This window comes from Dasypus novemcinctus, chromosome 2, assembly GCF_030445035.2.
Source record: "Dasypus novemcinctus isolate mDasNov1 chromosome 2, mDasNov1.1.hap2, whole genome shotgun sequence".
Taxonomy (NCBI): Eukaryota; Metazoa; Chordata; class Mammalia; order Cingulata; family Dasypodidae; genus Dasypus; species Dasypus novemcinctus.
The window spans coordinates 75,489,831-75,508,054 of NC_080674.1; the positions used below are offsets into that span (position 1 = coordinate 75,489,831).

Below are 18,224 nucleotides of genomic sequence, written 5' to 3' on the forward strand. Positions count from 1 at the left end.
TCCTGCACTGAAGCAATAAATTTAACTGGGAGGAAAGGTATCATTTCAATAATAAAAATGCACTCATCTTATTCATGTTCTTTTCATAACAATCTGCCTATATGAAATTAAAAAAATCAGCTGATAATAAAATTAATAAAAGTCAGTTTCAAAAGTGTGCACAGTGCAAGGAAACAAAACATTCAAACACAGCGAGAGAAACACTCTTAACAGAGCTAACTATAGTAGAAATGAACCTAATCATTTTTTTAAGAGGCAGCATATGTAATGGTTGGGAGTCAGATTACCTGGAAATGGCCCCACCACTTATTTTCCTTGTCTGAAGATTTTGATCAAGTTACTTCACCTCTCTGCCTTGGCTACTCAGGGAGATAATAATAGCACCTATCTCATGGGATTGTTGTGAGGATTAAATACCGATTCAAACACTGCATTCAGAACATGTTGCCAAGGTACAAGTATTTATTATTATTATTCCTGTTCGCCTTTAGAACACAGGAAGTTGATTCTAGTCCACATTAATCTTCCTTTTCTCTAGTTTTATACATACTTATATATTCTTTATAATTAGTACATTATTATTTATTGGTATTCTCAAATTTTCTTTATTTCCATTATATACAATTATATTCTAGAAGAATTTCGATGTATGTGCAAGTATGTGTTGGCTCCTTAACTAGACTACAAGATACTTACTAAGTTTCCTACTATAATTTTTTTGTATTAAAACAAAACAAAAACTCTCAGAGATAGGCAAACACTTTGACTAGTAAGTCTACTTTTAAGGTTAACCCTAAAGAAACTCTTGTACATGTGCACAAGGAGATACATACAAATGTTCAGAGCAACATTTTAAAAAGTAAAAATAGGATACAACTTCAAAGTTCATCCACAGGAGTGTAGATAATAAATTGTGGCATAATCCTATTTTGGAACGTTATACAAGATTAAAATTGAATGAACTATATCTACAAAGACCAACATGGATGAATTGCCAACATAATGTAAAACAATGTAATAAAATACGAACAGTATCATTCCATTTATGTAAAGTTCAAAACCACGCAAAACTAAATTTTTTAGGGATACATTTATTTGTGGTAAACTACAAAGAAAAGCAAATGAAAGCTAAACTCTAAATTCAAGATAGTGGTTATGAGGGCGGATAGATAATTAGTGGAAAAGAGACAGAGATGACCAAGAAGTGGCACAAGGAGATTTAAGGATACCACTAATTTTCTATTTCTTAAGCTGGATGATACATACATTGGTGTTCCTTTTGTAATTCATTATACTTTACATATTCCACACATATACTTTTATAGAGTTTCACTATAAATAAAATGAATTTTAAAACTTCTAAATCTTTATGCAATTTTAAAAACAAAACATTTGTTTTACTTGTTCAATTAAGGCATTTCTTGCTTCAGTTGTCTCTTCCAGCAATTCAGGATCATGATTTTTCTGCAGGGGTTGTCTCTCAAAGACTCTTCCATCATCTGAATTGAGATTCCAAAGAAGTTTTTCTTTACTTACTACATCCACCAGTCCTTTGAAAGTTTTGGCTTCACCAATTGGTAACTATAAGTCAGAATGATTAACATAATTAAATGATCACTTGATTAGAACTGCATTGGTAATAAAATGTATCTAACTGCACCACTTTCTCCCAAAATGCATACTACTCTTATTATAATAATCAATAGCAAGTTTATTTATATCCCACTTCTTCTAAAAAGGATTTGAGAAAGCTTAAGAAACGTATATCCTATGTCACATAAAACAAACTGATGAGGAAACTGAGTTGTTACTACTACTTAGCCAATTTACCTGTAAAAGCAAAGGCTTTGTCTTCAACTTCTCTCTAATGCTTTCCACTGCATAGATAAAACTGTAAAAAGGAAAATTAGTTATTAATGTTAAGATCCTTAAAGCAGGTGTGAAATCTAACCCTTTCGATTCTCCCTAATGTTCACCATTTAACAGTTTTCTATAGCACAGTGTCCTGCATAAACCTTTTTTAAATTTAATTTTTAAATAATTTCTTGTTGGGTATACCTTTAACGTCAATTTCAACTAACAGTAATTGAGTATCTACCACAATCCTGCTACACAAGTTTTTAGGATGTTGTAATTGTGAGCTTCACAAAACTAAGTTAGAGGTTAAAGATAAATGGATTGACCAAAGTCACATAAGTAACAAACTGCGGTTAGGATTCAAATACAAGATTTGTGGTTACAGGTCTAGGATTCCTTCTTGTACAAGTAGATTTGCTACCACAGAAGGCTACTAACTTTCTTCCAAGAGACAGGCTTGACTAATTTTCTACACTTAGACATTCTTTTGTTTTATTTATTTATTTATCTCCCCTTCCTACCCCATTTCCCCCCCCCCCAATGTCTGCTCTTTGTGTCCATTCGCTGTGTGTTCTTCTGTGTCCGCTTGCATTCTTGTTAGGCAGCACCAGGAATCTGTGTCTTTTTGTTGTGTCATCTTGCTGCATCAGCTCTCCTTGTGTGCGGTGCCACTCCTGGGCGGGCTGCGCTTTTTTTGCGCAGGGCAGCTCTCCTTGCAGGGTGCACTCCTTGTGCGTGGGGCACCCCTACGTGTGGGGCACCCCTGCGTGGCATGACACTCCTTGTGCACAGCAGCAATGCACATGGGCCAGCTCACCCCATGGGCCAGGAGACCCTGGGAATTGAACCCTGGATCTCCTATTGGTAGTCGGATGCTCTATCAGGTGAGCCACATCCGCTTCCCTATCTTAGACATTCTGAATATCATATGCTATGCTATTAATTTCTGTGCTAACACTGGGGCTTGCTATCTATGGCATGTATGCTATCTCTGGCACACGGACTGAATTATACCTACATGCAAATTGTACTGGTCCCAAAGTCTTTGACAACAAGCTTACTATCTAGTCATCTCTCTCTCTATCATCATACACGTTGCCAGTCAAGTACTTCCAACTACATCAAGAAACTCCAAACAGAAATGGTCAGAACTTGAGCCTAACACATTTTAAGGTTGCTGTGCTATAATTACTAATCAAGACAGAAGTTCTTTAAACAAACAGCCTTAGAATTATTCTAAAGAGCTACAAAATGCAAAGCATACTACTATGTAGTTTTAGGGGAGAGATAGTTTACGTTTTGCTTTTGCTTTTCTCATACTACAGATCAGAACTGCTCCCTATCACATTTCCCCCAAATATCTCATATTCTTGATTCTTTGAATTATGTTCCCTAGTGAACAATGTATATTCATTTTGGATTATTACTCTATAATATAGTCTGTGAGCCTGACTGCTATATCTGAGCATTACCTATTTTACTATATACACAGATGTTACAACATCTACTTTCTTCTCTACCAGTTCCCTTTTATGATAGACAGCATGTTATACAGTAACTAAGGAATATCAGTAGTCAAGGAAGAACAGCATTCCTCTAAGAAAACTGCAGTGAACAATTTTCCCTTCTTTAACTTTATGATGGGGACCACCGGAGCCTTCAGCAATACAGGGCCTATACAGTTCCAAACAGAAAAAATGCAATCAGCTTCTCTACGCAGAATAAGGACAATTCATCATCTCACAGCTTTCTGTTAATCCCAAACTGTTACTTAACCTATGAGTAAGCTGCTCTGAAATTCTTTTGTAAAAAATGTGAAAGAACTACAATTCCATAGAATATTTATACCCTAGAGGGAAGAGTTGTTTTTAAATAGTCCGGTAAAAGCACAAATTGTATTCTCATTTTGATAAACCAAAGAAACACACTTCTAAATACCTTGCTCCAGTTTTGTCCATCTTGTTTAAAAAACAGATTCGGGGAATATTGTGCTTATCAGCTTGCTTCCATACTGTGAGAGTTTGTGCCTAAAACAAAGATAACGAAAAACCAAATATTGAACACAAATGTTATTAGATATGGAATATATAGATATCCAAGAACCTACTGTAATGTGGAATTGAGCTCTATTCTAGCACACAGTCTCACTATCCTTACACTTCTAGGTTCACTTTTTTGCTATCAGGTTATCATAGCTGAGAATGTGATGAAGAGTGTGCCTTTAACAGTTTTGAGAACAGTTCAGTGAACTAGGCTGTTACCAAATGAGAAGTGATGCCTTGGAGGAGCTTAGAACCATGGAATTAGCACTTAGACAAGAATTAGAAGACCTAGTTTTTGTTTGGCTTTATCTTTCCCGATACATGCCACACAATACTGAATTCATTTAGTGTCAGTTTTCCAATCTATGATATATAGTCCTTTGCCTTAACTCAGACAATTGTTGCAAGGTACCAGGAACAAATTAAGAGAGCACTATAAAAATGTGATGATGATAAAAATCTTATTCTTTATTGTGAATGCTTGTTCATGTAAACCAAACAGGACTTGCAAAGGGGGAAAGTAGACAATACCTGTATTTATAAGGTTCTATACTCATAAGTTTTTCTCCTATTGGACTTGTTTCAATATTATTTTTGTACATATTAAATATATATAGTTAAAGTCTAAAATTGTACCTGGTGGAGTTCAATCCATGAAGCAAAGCATAAAAAGCCTAATGTGCTGACACTAGCTAAAACAGAGGTCAGTTTGTTTGGGGTTTTTAGATAAAATTGATATACAATATAGATATTAAATTTATCAGAGTTTTGATAAATGTATATACACTTGTATAACTACACCAATCAAAATATAGAACATTCTATCACTCCAGAAATTTTCCTTGTGCCCACCCACCATAAGTAACCTGTTCTGATTTCTCTTACCATAAATTCATTCTACCTATTTTTTTTTTAAGATTTTTAATTTATTTTTCTCCCCTTCCCCCACCTGTTGTCTGCTCTCTGTGTCCATTCACTGTGTGTTCTTCTGTGTTTGCTTGCGTTCTTATGAGCGGTACCTGGAACCTGTGTCTCTTTTTCTTGTGTAATCTTGCTGCGCCAGCTCTGTGTGTGTGCAGTGCCACTCCTGGGCAGGCTGCACTTTTTTCGCACGGGGTGACTCTCCTTACAGCACTCCTTGCACGTGGGGCGCCCCTATGCAGGGGACATCCCTGGGTGCCACGGCACTCCTTGTGCTCAACAGCACTGTGCGTGGGCCAGCTCACCCCAAGGGTCAGGAGGCCCTGGGTTTGAACCGTGGACCTCCCATGTGGTAGGCAGACACTCTAGCCATCGAGCCAAATCTGCTTCCCTATTACCTATTCTTGAACTTCATATAGATAGCATGGCTTCTTCGGCTCAATGTACTGTTTCTGACTTACATTCATGTTGTTGAGTATATTGGTTTATTTATTATTACTTTTTTAATATATTCCTTTGTATAAATGTACCAGTTTGTTTTCTTATCTACCTGCTGATGGACACTTTGATAGTTTCTACTTTGGTGTTATTAGTAATTTAGGTGCTAAAACATTCTGAACAATGTTTTATGACAAATGTTTTCATTCTTCTTGGGTAAAGATATAAAAGTATATCTTTTATAAAAGATATAAAAGTACTATACTGCCTTATAGGGTAAGTGTAAATTTAACTTTATAAGAAATTGCCAAGAAATCTTCCAAAGCGATTTTGTTATTTTACATTCCAACCAAAAATGTATGAGAGTTTCAGTTACACCACATCCTCTCCATCATTTGCTATCAGTCTTTTTGTTTTCGTAATTACTAAATGTTTTTATCTTTTTCATTTTTTAAAGTCATCATAGGGAAGAGGATGTGGCTCAACTGATAGAGTGTCCATCTACCATATGGAGGGTCAAACCCAGGTCCTCCTGACACGTATGGTAAGCTGGCCCATGAGCAGTGCTGCCGTGCACAAGCAGTGCTGTGCCACACAGGGGTGCCCCTGCGTAGGGATGCCCCATGTGCAAGGTGTGTGCCCTGCCATGTGTGAAAAAAACGTAGCCCGCCCAGGAGCGGCGCCACACACAGAGCTGACACAGCAAGGTGACACAACAAAAACGAGACGGTTTCCCAGTGCCACCAGATAATGCAAGTGGATGCAGAAGAATACACAGCGAATGGATACAGAAAGCAGACAACGGGGGGGAAGGGGGAGAGAAATAAATAAAATAAATCTTTAAAAAAACTAAAAGTCATTATAAACTTTATTTTTAGGGAAGTTTTAGATTACAAAAAAGTTACTTCAAAATCATAGCGGATTAAGAGCCAGTGTGGCTCTGCGGATGAGTGTCGGTTTCCCACATTCAAGGTCCCAGGTTCAATCCCTGGCCCGGGTACATCCAAAAAAAAAAAAGTGAGGTACATTTGTTAAAATTGATGAACCAAACTGAAGCAATGCCACTAATTAAAGGTTTATGGTTTACAATTTGCGCTATCAGTCTTTTTTAATTTTAGCCTTTCTTGTGGGTACGTAATGATATTTCTTTGTGATTTTAATTTGTAATTCCTTGATAAATAATTGTGCATCTTTTCATGTGTTGACTAGTCATTCACATATCATCTTTGGTGAAGGGTCTGTTCTGTCCTTTGCCCTTATTTTACTGGGTTGTTTACTTCTATTATTTGATTTATAAGAATTTTATATATATTTTGGATATATTTCTTTGGTCATATATAGGTACTGTAAAGCAGCATGTATAACCTAAGAACAAGGATATTCTCTTTCATAACCAATATTATTATTGCATTCAGGAAGTTCAGCAATCATATGATACTTTTATCTAACACCATATATTTTTCCACAATCTGTGGCTTGCCTTTCATTTTCATTACAGTTTTAAAGAGTAAGTTTTAATTTTGATGAGTTTCAGTTTATCTTTATTTTATGTTTTATGCTTCCTCTGTCCTTTCAAAGAAATTGTTAGCTTAACACACTTGCAATGTAGTCTAAATGCTCTCACCCCCTTTTCTGCTTCTTTCCCACTTTATCTTTCATAGGCATTTCCCCCCATAAATCTCCTACACATATAACCTCATCTCGGCATCTTCTTCTCAAAGAAGAATGTGTATGTATTTGTGTTATAGGGGCTGAACAATGAGAACAAGCTGAAGAGATCATGACACTTCAGCCCTAAATACTGCAGCATGTATTTCCTAAGAATAAGGATTTCTTCTAAATAACCAATTACAATGATCACGTTCAGAAAATTTTTAATTGGCATAATACCTTTATCTATAAAATATAGTCCATATACAAATTTTAACCTATAACAGTCCCCTAGTCTTTTCCCCCAATCATTCATGATGCTGACATTAAAAGAAAAATTCATTGTTTGTAAAGTCCTGGCCAGTTGTTTTATGGAATGTCTTTCAATTTAGATTTATCTGTTTTCTCATGATTAGATCTGGGCTAAAATTATTTTTGGCAGGAATATAACACATAGAGCATGTATCTTTCTCAAGTACCTCATATCAGGATGTCTACGGAGCCAATATGTCCCATTTTTGGTGATGTTAATTTTGATCAGTTCTGTAAAATACCACTTTTAGTGGTATAAAGCCTATGTTGAGATTACAGGACAATGGGGGTACCAGCTAAAGAGACAATGACTAACCCAGTAGCAGTAAATAAGATATTCAAAATTTATTTACTTATTATTTGGGGAAAGAATTCTTTTTAACAATCTTTTTTTTGAAATTTTATTGAAACATATTAATAAAGCAAACATTTCATCCGAAGTGTACAATCAATGGTATCTGGTATAATCACATAGTTGTGCATTCATCACTTCAATCATTATTAGAGCATTTTCATGATTTCCTTAATGATGATAATAATAATAATAATAATAATACAAAACAGAAGAAAATTCTTTAAGGAAAACCAACCCTGTGTCAGTCAATAAGATTATTTTAAGACTACCTTGTCCTATTTATAGAAGCTTTTTTCGTTTTCACTCTTCTAAGCTCCCTTCCATTTTAGGGATTGTGTGTTGTCTAATTCATGAACTGCTTTGAAAATTAATTACGAGATCCATAAAATTAATTTCCTTTGGATATTTTTTGGTTTTTTGGAAGTTTTGGCCATGAGGAGAGGATCCAAAGGTGACCACTAATGACTCTGGAGGAGACAATAAGAAAGAGAGACTAAGTGCCTACTAAATCATTTGTGTTTTCTTTTAACCCCACCATCTCCAAGATACATGGACGAGTCCCTCTCAGATCTGAGCACCACTATTTTTGTGTCTGAGCTTCCTGATCTCACTAGCTGTCAGTCCAAAGGTTAGTGGGTTAATCTTAGTGATGAGAAAGTTCAAATTTTAGCCTAAGTCCCTAGCCTTTTGGTAAAGATCAGTTTCATTTCTGCTACTGCTTGTTTCTTTGTCCGGTGCACAAACTAAGAAGTGAAACGATAAAGATGGGATCCTCATCTTTATTTAAAACTTTGATTCTCTACATTCTGGCACTCTGGCATATTACATGTTCAAAATTTATGGGGCTAGAAGCTGTATCATTCTAACAAAATGACAAAATCTCACCAAAAACAACCTGGAATTTCCATGTCCATTTTGGAAAATATCTAATTAGACAAAATTACTCATCACTCTAGAAAAGGAGCTCCAAAACTAAACAGCTGAATAGAATGCATACTTTATTTAGTACTCAGAACTTATGAAGATAATGCAAGACTCAAAAATGGTTTCATTAAAGGACTCTTTGTCTTTTGCAAAGACAAATGAGAAATTGTAAGCCCATAGGATTTATTTGTTTTTGTGTCTGATAAATACCTAAATTGTGTCTGACAAATACCTAAATTAGTTTTAATTAAAGCTATTAGCTGTCTGTGTGTCTGTCTATATGTTGATGTATGACATTTTCCTACCTCTAAATGGTATTACCAAAGTAACTTATGAAATTCCTTTAAAGAGCTCTATTCAAGTTGGCTTAAAGATAAATAAGCACTTACATATAAATTAATATACCTATAGTTCCAGAAATTAAGGAAAACAACTTCTAATATTCCCAATGAAAACAGAGTATGCATAGAAGTAAATCCAAATTTTTGAAAAAAATTATATTTCACATAATTTGGGTAAACCCTAGGCAAATAGGACTGACTGAATATTAACAAAACAAAAAGACCTATGTCTTTGGAATTATCAATACTAAGTAGAATATAAGCATAAATTTTATTCTAGTTTGGTGTGTTCTTCCTAAATTTATGCAGTATTCTAATATAATATAGCATATCAACTAGATCTTTAAGATGACCAAAAAACGTAAAATGAGTTCTGAAGGATGTTGGGTTGACAATTTACATGATCTTTTTGATAACAAATAAAAGGTATGCAGGATGTGTTTTGTTAAGGGAATGGAAAATAGTCTTAAAGTAAAATGACAGGTTGTTACAGAATGAGAAACTGGAATATGTAGGGCAATCTTAACAGATGTAGAAAGTTGTAAAAGGCTTTCAGAAAAGGGATTTTATCTGTCAAGGTAAACTGTGTTTAAGATTTGATAGGTTTTTAAGATTTTTAAGAGTTGTCTTATCAGATAGTATCTTCATGCAAAACTAGTATTTGATTTTCTTTCCTTTACAATGACAAAAAGTATTCTTGGATTATCAGTCTACTCTTAATAAGAATTAATAAAATGTTTTTCTAAAACATCTGAATACCCTTAGAGGGAAAGATTCTGTATCTTATAAAAAAATCTCCTGTGCTTTATCCTTCATATAAACATCCTTTAATTGTTTTAGAGAATGTCTTCTTACTTTTGAAATAAAGTATTTTTCAATCATAAAAAAGAAAGAAAAGAAAATTCTTCACCTCTCAATCTCTCTACGGGGAAACAATTCTTGATGTGTCTGTCATGTTTCTGCATGTTTTGTGAGGAGAGTCACTGGCTGCTTTTGTTCTGGACTATCTTTTCAAGAGTGTTTGGTAAAGCAAACACCTTTGAAAGACAGAGAAAATGTCTCCTATGGCGCATAGGGAGGGAGTACTTAATGCCCATTATGGAAGATTTGCCTTCTGTAAGCTCAGGATTACTCTCATGTAACACAACCCACTGCTGTAGCTGTCACCAGGTTCCCTTCATGTCACTCCCTTCATGTGGGAAATGGAGCTAAACAGTACAAGAAAATGCTGATACTCTGGCTACTGCTATTTCTACGAGTAATAAAGTCCTTTATCTCTGACTCAGGAGTCTTGTGTTTTTTGCCAGAATCTATAAAACTAGGGGAGACTAACTTATTCTTTAGCTCAGATTCTACTCTTTGATACTAACTTTCTAATTTCCTACAGAAAAGTAAATTTTACTTTCCTTTTACTATGAGATAACTTAGATCACAAAGAGATCACATCTCTATATTAAATGTCAACTTCCTTTAGCCATAATTTGATTTATATGAACTCACCAAGTAAAGTGACACTTCACTGAATCTGATTTTTCTTTTAATCGTGCTGTTATATCTTAACTGCAGCAATGTTATTTTTTTACCTCTACACCAGCAGATGCATCAAATACAGCCACTGCACCGTCCAACACTCTAAGGCAGCGTTCAACCTCCAAGGTAAAGTCCACATGACCTAAGTAAAAAAAGAGAAATATAACACTTAAAATCTTTTATAAAAAACAGAAAAAATCCAAATGATGTAGCATCTCTGCATTGTTAGAATGGCACCATACCTGGTGTATCAATTAGATTGACTCTATATCCTTTCCAATCAAATGTGACAGCAGCTGATTGAATAGTAATGCCTCTTTCTCGCTCTTGAGCCATGAAATCTGTCACTGTATCTCCATCATCAACATCTAACCAGGAAAAAGATGGCATGACATACTTTAGTCTTCATAGCAAAGGAATTTTATTGATACTTGATATCTGACATAGTTTAATTTGCTTTAAAAAACATCCTTTATAAAATATTTGGTTTAATACTTAGAAGTCCTTAATCTTTCCCTAAATAAATCCTGAATCTAGAAAAGGTTTTCACCAAGATTAATAATTTTGATATCTAAGTAATTTTTCTTTTCTTTAACAAAATTTAAATCTTAGCTTAAATAATTTTACCATATACTTCCCCTCCTTTTTCCTACCTTGACTTTAATAACAGGTGTTTCAGAAGGATTTAAGGTCTTTATTTCCTACGAACTCTTTATGATTACTCATATGACCAAAAAAAATAAGATCAGCGAGCTCTGCCACAATCTGGATAATTCTAGATCTATGGCCTGAAGCAGAAGAGACCAAAGATAACCTGAAGGTTACCAAGGCTCACCTCATATGGACCCTCACTTCAGGGACACTAACTGGGAAGTGAGGAAAAGATTCTTATTCGATTTGTGACACATTAATGTTCCATGTTTTCCTGCTAGTCATATCCCTATTTACATAGCAATAATTCTATGAGAAATTAAGATGCTAATATATTTAGGATCTTACCATCATGAAGATTCTAGTCCTGGGTGTTCTTTTCCTCTATAACTATCATATTAAGTCTCAGTCAATTCCAGGAGTCTAGAGCAATGGTTTTCAACTGGGTTGCAAATTAAAATCACCATGGAGCTTTAATAGACATTAAGACCATAGTTCAGACCAACTGAACTAGTTTCCAAGAGTGGGGCTAGGGCATCATCATTGAAAACAAAATGAAAAAAAAAAAAAAAAAAAAAAATTCACTACCAAAGGGGATTCAAAGTGTTGTGTCTAGTGAAGAACCCCATGTTCTGATAAGTTATAATTAAAAACAAATTTAAAACTTAGGTAATACTGTGTACTGTGGGTTAAACATTAATGAAATCTTTTCCTCTTTTACATGAGAATTTAACCTCTGGTTAGCTTTCCAATTCTTTTCTCCTAGAAACTTGATCAAAGAGATGGAAAATTAACCTGATCACTGAATTGGAAAGAACTATAAATGAATTATAAATACCTAATGAAGACACATAGCCTTTGGGCTTCCCTGCATGACATGTCCTGTGGGAAAAAGTTTCACCTGTTCTATTATAGATGTTGCCTTATTGTAGATGTTGCAGTTGTTCTCTATTATTGTCGATGATGTTGCAGTTCAGATAGCAAACAACTGCTTGAGAGTTTCCAATAAATACGAGGTGGAAACTAGGGTCGAGGCTCTCAGTTCCAGAAGCTGTGAGTCCCCTGGTCCCATCTTTATCTCCCCTCTTGTGTCTCTCTCTCTGTCCTTTTATTTCATAAGTTCTGCATTGCCTTCCCTTTGAGCCAACCTATTGTGAGGCACCTGTTAGTTATGCCTATGGGGCTATAATAAGAAATATTTATTCTGTGGGTGATGAGCCTTCTAAGCCCCCAATGTAAATCTTGTCATCTAACTCCTAACCTTTCATTTTTGTGGGGGACCAAAGTAAATAGTACCCAAATAGCTATGTGGACTGCTATAAGGATTTCTAAAGAAAAAATCACATAAAGACCGCCTGCTGGTAAGCAAGCCTGCATCCTTATGAGTAGATTAGAGCCAAAGGTAGTCTGACGTTTAGGTGAATCTATGAAGACCCTTTGATGGGTGTTGCAACTACCTTATCTTTATGTTGTGGTTTAAATATCAATATGCCTCCATGCCATACTAAAGGGCTCTAGGCTGACTTCTTAATTAAATGTTTACCAAAGCTGCTTCTGCAATGAGGGCTGGGGACAGGAAGAATCCATTCTAACCTCCCAGTGATCTTGTGTATCCAGAATAATATAATATTCTTTCTGTGGTGGTAGTTTTGCCTGCATCGATATGAGCCATAATTCCAATATTACGGATTCTGTTTAAAAGTAAAAAACAATATGCATTACAAGATGGGAATTACCAAAATTTTAAAACCAAAATCAGTGTTGTGAAAATGTCAAAGCCAGTTAGGATTTCTAGTTTATATAATGGTGTAAACATTAGAAAATGGAAAACATATTCAGAGTATGCCCTGTTTTATTCTGACAAAACAGCTGAATAACAAAGAAAATAACTATAATCTTGAGAATATATTACATTTATTTCCATGAAATGTGTGCTGTTGCTAAATTAAACACTGTTAGGCTTGAGCTGAAAAAAAGAAAATAGCTTTAAAATACATACCAATATCTATTTATAATTGCCTAGGGCAGAAAGTCACAGAAATTACAGCATTTTCTAATAATACTGACTCAAGTCCATAAAAGAAAACTTGGAACTTTTCATGGTATCCTATGGAAAAGAAGATACCAATGATAGTACTTACTTATCCATGGGAGGATTAATGATGGAATGAAGGGATTTGATATCATTTCCTGTGAAGATTAAAATCGGACTGTTAACATAAGAAATTTTCCTTTAATGTACAAATGAAAGAATTTAAAATGTTAAAGCAAATACTGTAATTCCACATAAAGTAAAATTCAAGCTAAATAAAACTCATTTATCTAAAATTTATTTTCCTGCATTTTATATGGAAAGGCTATAGATGACAAAACAAGGTAAATTATTTTAAACATTATCTCTAGATCATATCCTTAGAAAAATATTTTACCCCCCTCTCTTCCAACGTCTACACTTCTATTAACAGAACTGTAGGATTAAGATTAACTTTCATAATGATAATTTTAAGGCACTGGCAGATCCTGAATCAAAGAAAAATGGAGTTCTGTAAACCTGCATTTTCCCAAGGCTAATAAGACTGATGCTTGCATCAATTGACAATGAAATTTTTACCAATCCCAGGAACAGTATCTTTAAAGACAGCCTAAGAGTTATATCACTGAACAGCAATTATAATAATCTAATACTTCTAAAAGACCAAGTAGTATTTCTGGAATAAGAAAAGTCCATAATGACTGTTCCATGTTTACAATATGTTTCATTAACAAATGATATTAAAACAAGAATGCAGTTACATTTACAAGTTTAATTTATACCTTCCTCCTATGCAAACCAGTTCTCTTAAATTTCTATAAACAAGCATTTTATTCTATTTTTAAAAACCTGATGAACATTTTAGAATTCAAAGATAATCTACACTGCTACAGTTAAATTCACATGGGCAAAAACTGGAAACCTAAGTATACACCAATAATGCACATTAAATTCAACTGTCCTTGCAAATCAACAGTCAATCAATACTTATACCTTATTATTCTTACATGACAAAGATAGTAAAGAGAAAAACAACAGAATTAAATTCGTTGTAGTCTACTATATGCTTGCTTACTTCAAAATTCAAGAAAAACCTTCAGAATTAGAGTAGTCAGTTCCTCAGCTTTCTAGCTTTTAATTGGCATTCACCTAACCTAAAACATCCAAGTATAAATAATTAACTAAATTACTTTAAAAAAACTATAAAGATTATTCTGATAAAACTCTGGCAGAAAACACTTCTGTATAAAAACCAGAAAAAGATCAGAAAACAAATATTTTACAAGCAAGAGCACTTTACAAATACTTACATACTAAGTTTCTGAGCCAGCTACTAAAGTCATCAACCCTTCCCTTTGCTCATTATTAGCATGCCCAGCAGATGCAGACACATATATATTGGTATCCCCTCCTGGCTGCTATCAGAATACTTACACACACCCACAGTTTACTTTTACCAAATTACTCCCATGGAGATTCCTGTTCAAGGGATGTGTTTGCAAACAAAGGAAAGGAGAAAGAGAGAGAGAAAGGCAAGAAAGCAAAAAGTTTGGGTAAAATGGGAAAAATCTAACATTTGTACCTGACCTGGTGGGGAACTGTAATTTCTTCCAAGACGTATATGTGACTTTAATCTCTTAAAATCTGCTCTTAGTTTACAGCAACACATAGTCTAGAGAGGAGAAAAAACTTGACTTTAATTTTATTTTAGCATTGTTTAACTATGATTTGTCAGAGAATAAAATACTTCACGTTTTCTTAAAGTAGTCCTAACTTATTAAAGTAAATTCTCTTGAAAACGAATAGCCTGAAATTATACTACAGGAAAAAATAAGGATAAAATTAATACTGACTTAATATTTTGAGCTAATCCTAACAGAATGGCTTTCCCAGACTAGCATTAGCATCAAAAGGGAACTTGCTTGAAACGTAAAAATTTAAGACCCCCCACCCTAGACCTACTGAATCAGAAACTTTAGTATGAAGCCCAGTAATCTCTTTTTTTTCCCCAAAGGCGGTACTAAGGATTAATTGAACCTGGGACCTCGTACATGGGAAGCAGGCATTCAAGCCACAGGACTACATCTGCTCCCTTCAGTAATTTGTTTTTAACAAGCCCTCTCAGTAACTCTGACATCTAAAGTTTGAGAACCCTGGCCCTAAAGTTTAGATAAGAGAATCAGAAAGGACAAGTAAGGTTCCTCATCCTGGATAGTCCTTGGTTCTCTTTCACAACTACTAAGAACTGGCAGGGGTCAGAAACTCTAAAACCATTAGCTGTTTACAGGGCTTATAACAGTAGCTATATATTAGAGTTACCTGGAAAACTTTTTAAAAAATACGGGAGTGGAGGAGTGGAAGATTAGCGGAACTGGGCACTGGCAATTTTACAAGTTCCCAGGTATCTCTAATATAGACTTAAAATTGAAAAGGAACACGTTCAGGCAGGTCTACTTAAGCCCAAACCCACCTTTCACTGCAGCTGCTTCCCTTACCTTCTAATGTTCCCCCAAGAAATAGAATGTTCTCCTAACTCATCCCTAGACCATTAGAAACACATTTAGTGACTTCCAACATATTAGGAATAGCTATTCGTGCATGTAATAATTTTGGGCTACCATAGTCTGCTTTCATGAGATTGTTGAAGCATGCCTTTGTGTTCTATATTATTACTACATCAGATAACAAGTTTCTGGCAATGATATATTATTATGCTAAGAAAGTATTTCAAGAGTAGAGACTAAAAACTATTTAAATTTTCACTGCATAATCACTGGGTTAGATGATCTCAGTATCTAACTGTCACTGGATCTATAGTCTGAAAGAGTCAGTAATAAAAACACTGAAGAAAATCTATATAATTCCTTTAGCCACTTATGAATTCAAAATGAAATATAGAGTGACAGCTAGCAAGATGGTAACAGAGTAAGGAGCTCCTACAGTCAGTTCCTGCTACAGGGCAGTTAGCACACCCAGAGCTATCTATAGCTACCTGAAACACCTGTTTAGGGGCTCCAGGAGGCCAGAAGAGCATCCTGCAACATCTTTGAAGGAATGGAAGGAGGAGACTGCCCATCTGCAGAGAAGATCTCTAAGTAGAGCACTCCACATCACGGAGGCCTATGCCCATCCTCCACTGGAGGCACAAGCTGCCTTTGGAGCTATCCTGCAGCTGGACTTGAAAGTTCTAATTTCCAAAAACGGGGAGGAAGAAAGTTTGGGCACCAACTTCAGCTACTGATGAGTAAATTCAGTGGGCTAAAGTATAATCCTAAGAAGGCTAAAGTTTGAGCCTGTCCAAGTCAGAAAGAGGCCAGTAGCCACCATCTTAACACCTGGCACAAGGGGAAGCGGGGCAGACTGAAAATCACAGTGCTGGTGGGGATGAGCTTCTTTCCATCCAGATCAGACTGCAGCTCTAGCCTAAGCCCCAACCCCACCTCCGGCAGGGAGGAAGTTGGGGGGACCTATGCCATCCTCTCTGGGAAATTACTGGCCAAGTGGTGGAGGCCAGTGATTATCCTACTTTGGCAGTACCAGCTGCCCCAGGAGTTATTCTGTGGCTGGAATTGGAAGCTCCATTTTCCAAAAACAGGGGAGGAGGAGACAGTTGGCCACTGATTTCAGCTACTGATTAGTAAACGTGCCTGGCTAAGGTTTAACCTTAGGAACAGCTGTGAGTCTGTCCAAGTTAGAAGGAGGCCAACGGCCGCCATTTGACTCCATCCCCAGCATGAGGGGAAGACAGGCTGATCAAAAATCACAGCGATGGTAGGAACCAATTTCTTTCACCTAGATTGGCCTGCAGCCCTAGGGTAGGCTTCAGCACCACCTCTGGCAGGCCCTGCACCAGCCTATCCAGGTAACTGCAGGTACATTTGGTTGGTACAGACTGAATAATTGGAAGTCTACCGGCACAATGGTAGTCATCTTGGACCCACACTGCACAGATTGCTGGCTATACCTGCAAGTCCATCCCCACCACAGGCAGGGGAGAAAGGGATGGGAAGCTTCATCAGTCTCTCTGGGCAACTACATTCTAGGCCTACACGACTTGGATTATTCCACATAGCTGTGACTCTATCTCTACCCCTGGCAAAGGAGAAAGTTGGGAGAAGTTTCATTGGTCCCTGTGGCAATAAGGACAGCTTGAGCCTTCACAGCTTTTAGCACCAACTACATCCTTGGCTCCTACTGTGCAACAAGCAAGGGAGAAAGGGCAGGATGCCCTAACCTAAAGAGAGAAACTGCACCCAGATTAAATACTCAATAAGCCAGATGCCAAGACACCAACAAAAAATTACAATCCACATCAAGAAACAGGAAGATATGGCCCAGTTAAAGCAACAAGATAAGCCTCCAGATGACATAAAGGACAACTAATCATAGAAGTTCAAACAACTCTCCTTAATAAATTCAATGAGATGGCAGAGAGATTAAGGATATTAAGAAGACACTGGATGAGGAGAAATAAGAATTTGAAAGCATACACAGATCTCATGAGATTGAAAGGCTCAATAAATGAAATTTTAAAAACACTGGAATCATATAACAGCAGATTTGAGAAGGCAGAAGAAAGAATTGGTGGGCTTGAAGAAAAGGCCTCTGAAAGTGAACATACAAAAGAAAAGAAAAGATGAGGGGGGTGGGGAGTGGGTTATATGGGAACCTCTCATGTTTTTTGTTTTTTGTGTTTTTTAATGTAAAATTCCTTGTGATATAGTAACTTTAATTTTTAAAAAAAGTTTTAAAAAAAGCAAAAAAGCAAAAATAAAAAGATGAAGAATGGAAAAAACTGAACAAGGTCTCAGGGAACTAAATGACAGCAAGAGGCATCCAAACACATGTGTCATGAATGTCCCAGAAGGAGAAGAGAAGGGAAAAGGGGCAGAAGGACTATTTGAAGAAATAATGGTAGAAAATTTCTAACTCTACTAAAGGACATAGATATTCATGTCCAAGAAGCACAATGTACTCCCATCCAACAAAATCCGAACAGACCAACTCCGAGACACATACTAATCAGAGTATCAAATGCCAAAGACAAAGAGAGAATTCTGGGAGAAGCAAGAGAAAAGCGATGCATAACATATAAGAGATACCGAATAACATTAAGTGCTGATTTCTCATCAGAAACCATGAGGGCAAGAAAACAGTGCTCTGATATATTT

At 35.9% G+C, this 18,224-nt stretch overlaps 1 protein-coding gene across 18 annotated transcripts in view; it reads right to left on the reverse strand.

Moving 5' to 3' along the window:
• Nucleotides 1-18,224, reverse strand: part of GFM2 (GTP dependent ribosome recycling factor mitochondrial 2) — a 99,037-nt gene that overhangs the window by 72,456 nt on the left and 8,357 nt on the right. For 8 of the 18 annotated variants that reach the window (XR_011646015.1, XR_011646017.1, XR_011646014.1 and 5 more), the window contains 8 exons: nucleotides 14,641-14,725; nucleotides 13,163-13,211; nucleotides 12,615-12,712; nucleotides 10,613-10,738; nucleotides 10,424-10,512; nucleotides 3,796-3,884; nucleotides 1,831-1,891; nucleotides 1,402-1,581 (listed from right to left, as the gene is read on the reverse strand). Coding sequence is in view for 3 of the 18 variants with exons in the window: in XM_058274808.2 (XP_058130791.1) it covers nucleotides 1,402-1,581; nucleotides 1,831-1,891; nucleotides 3,796-3,884; nucleotides 10,424-10,512; nucleotides 10,613-10,738; nucleotides 12,615-12,712; nucleotides 13,163-13,211; nucleotides 14,641-14,725 (777 nt within the window). In the remaining 15 variants the exon portion in view is untranslated. Of the gene's footprint in view, nucleotides 1-1,401; nucleotides 1,582-1,830; nucleotides 1,892-3,795; nucleotides 3,885-10,423; nucleotides 10,513-10,612; nucleotides 10,739-12,564; nucleotides 12,713-13,162; nucleotides 13,212-14,640; nucleotides 14,726-18,224 lie in introns of all 18 variants that reach the window. The other 10 variants (XR_011646029.1, XR_011646027.1, XR_011646026.1 and 7 more) reach the window with 3 other exon arrangements.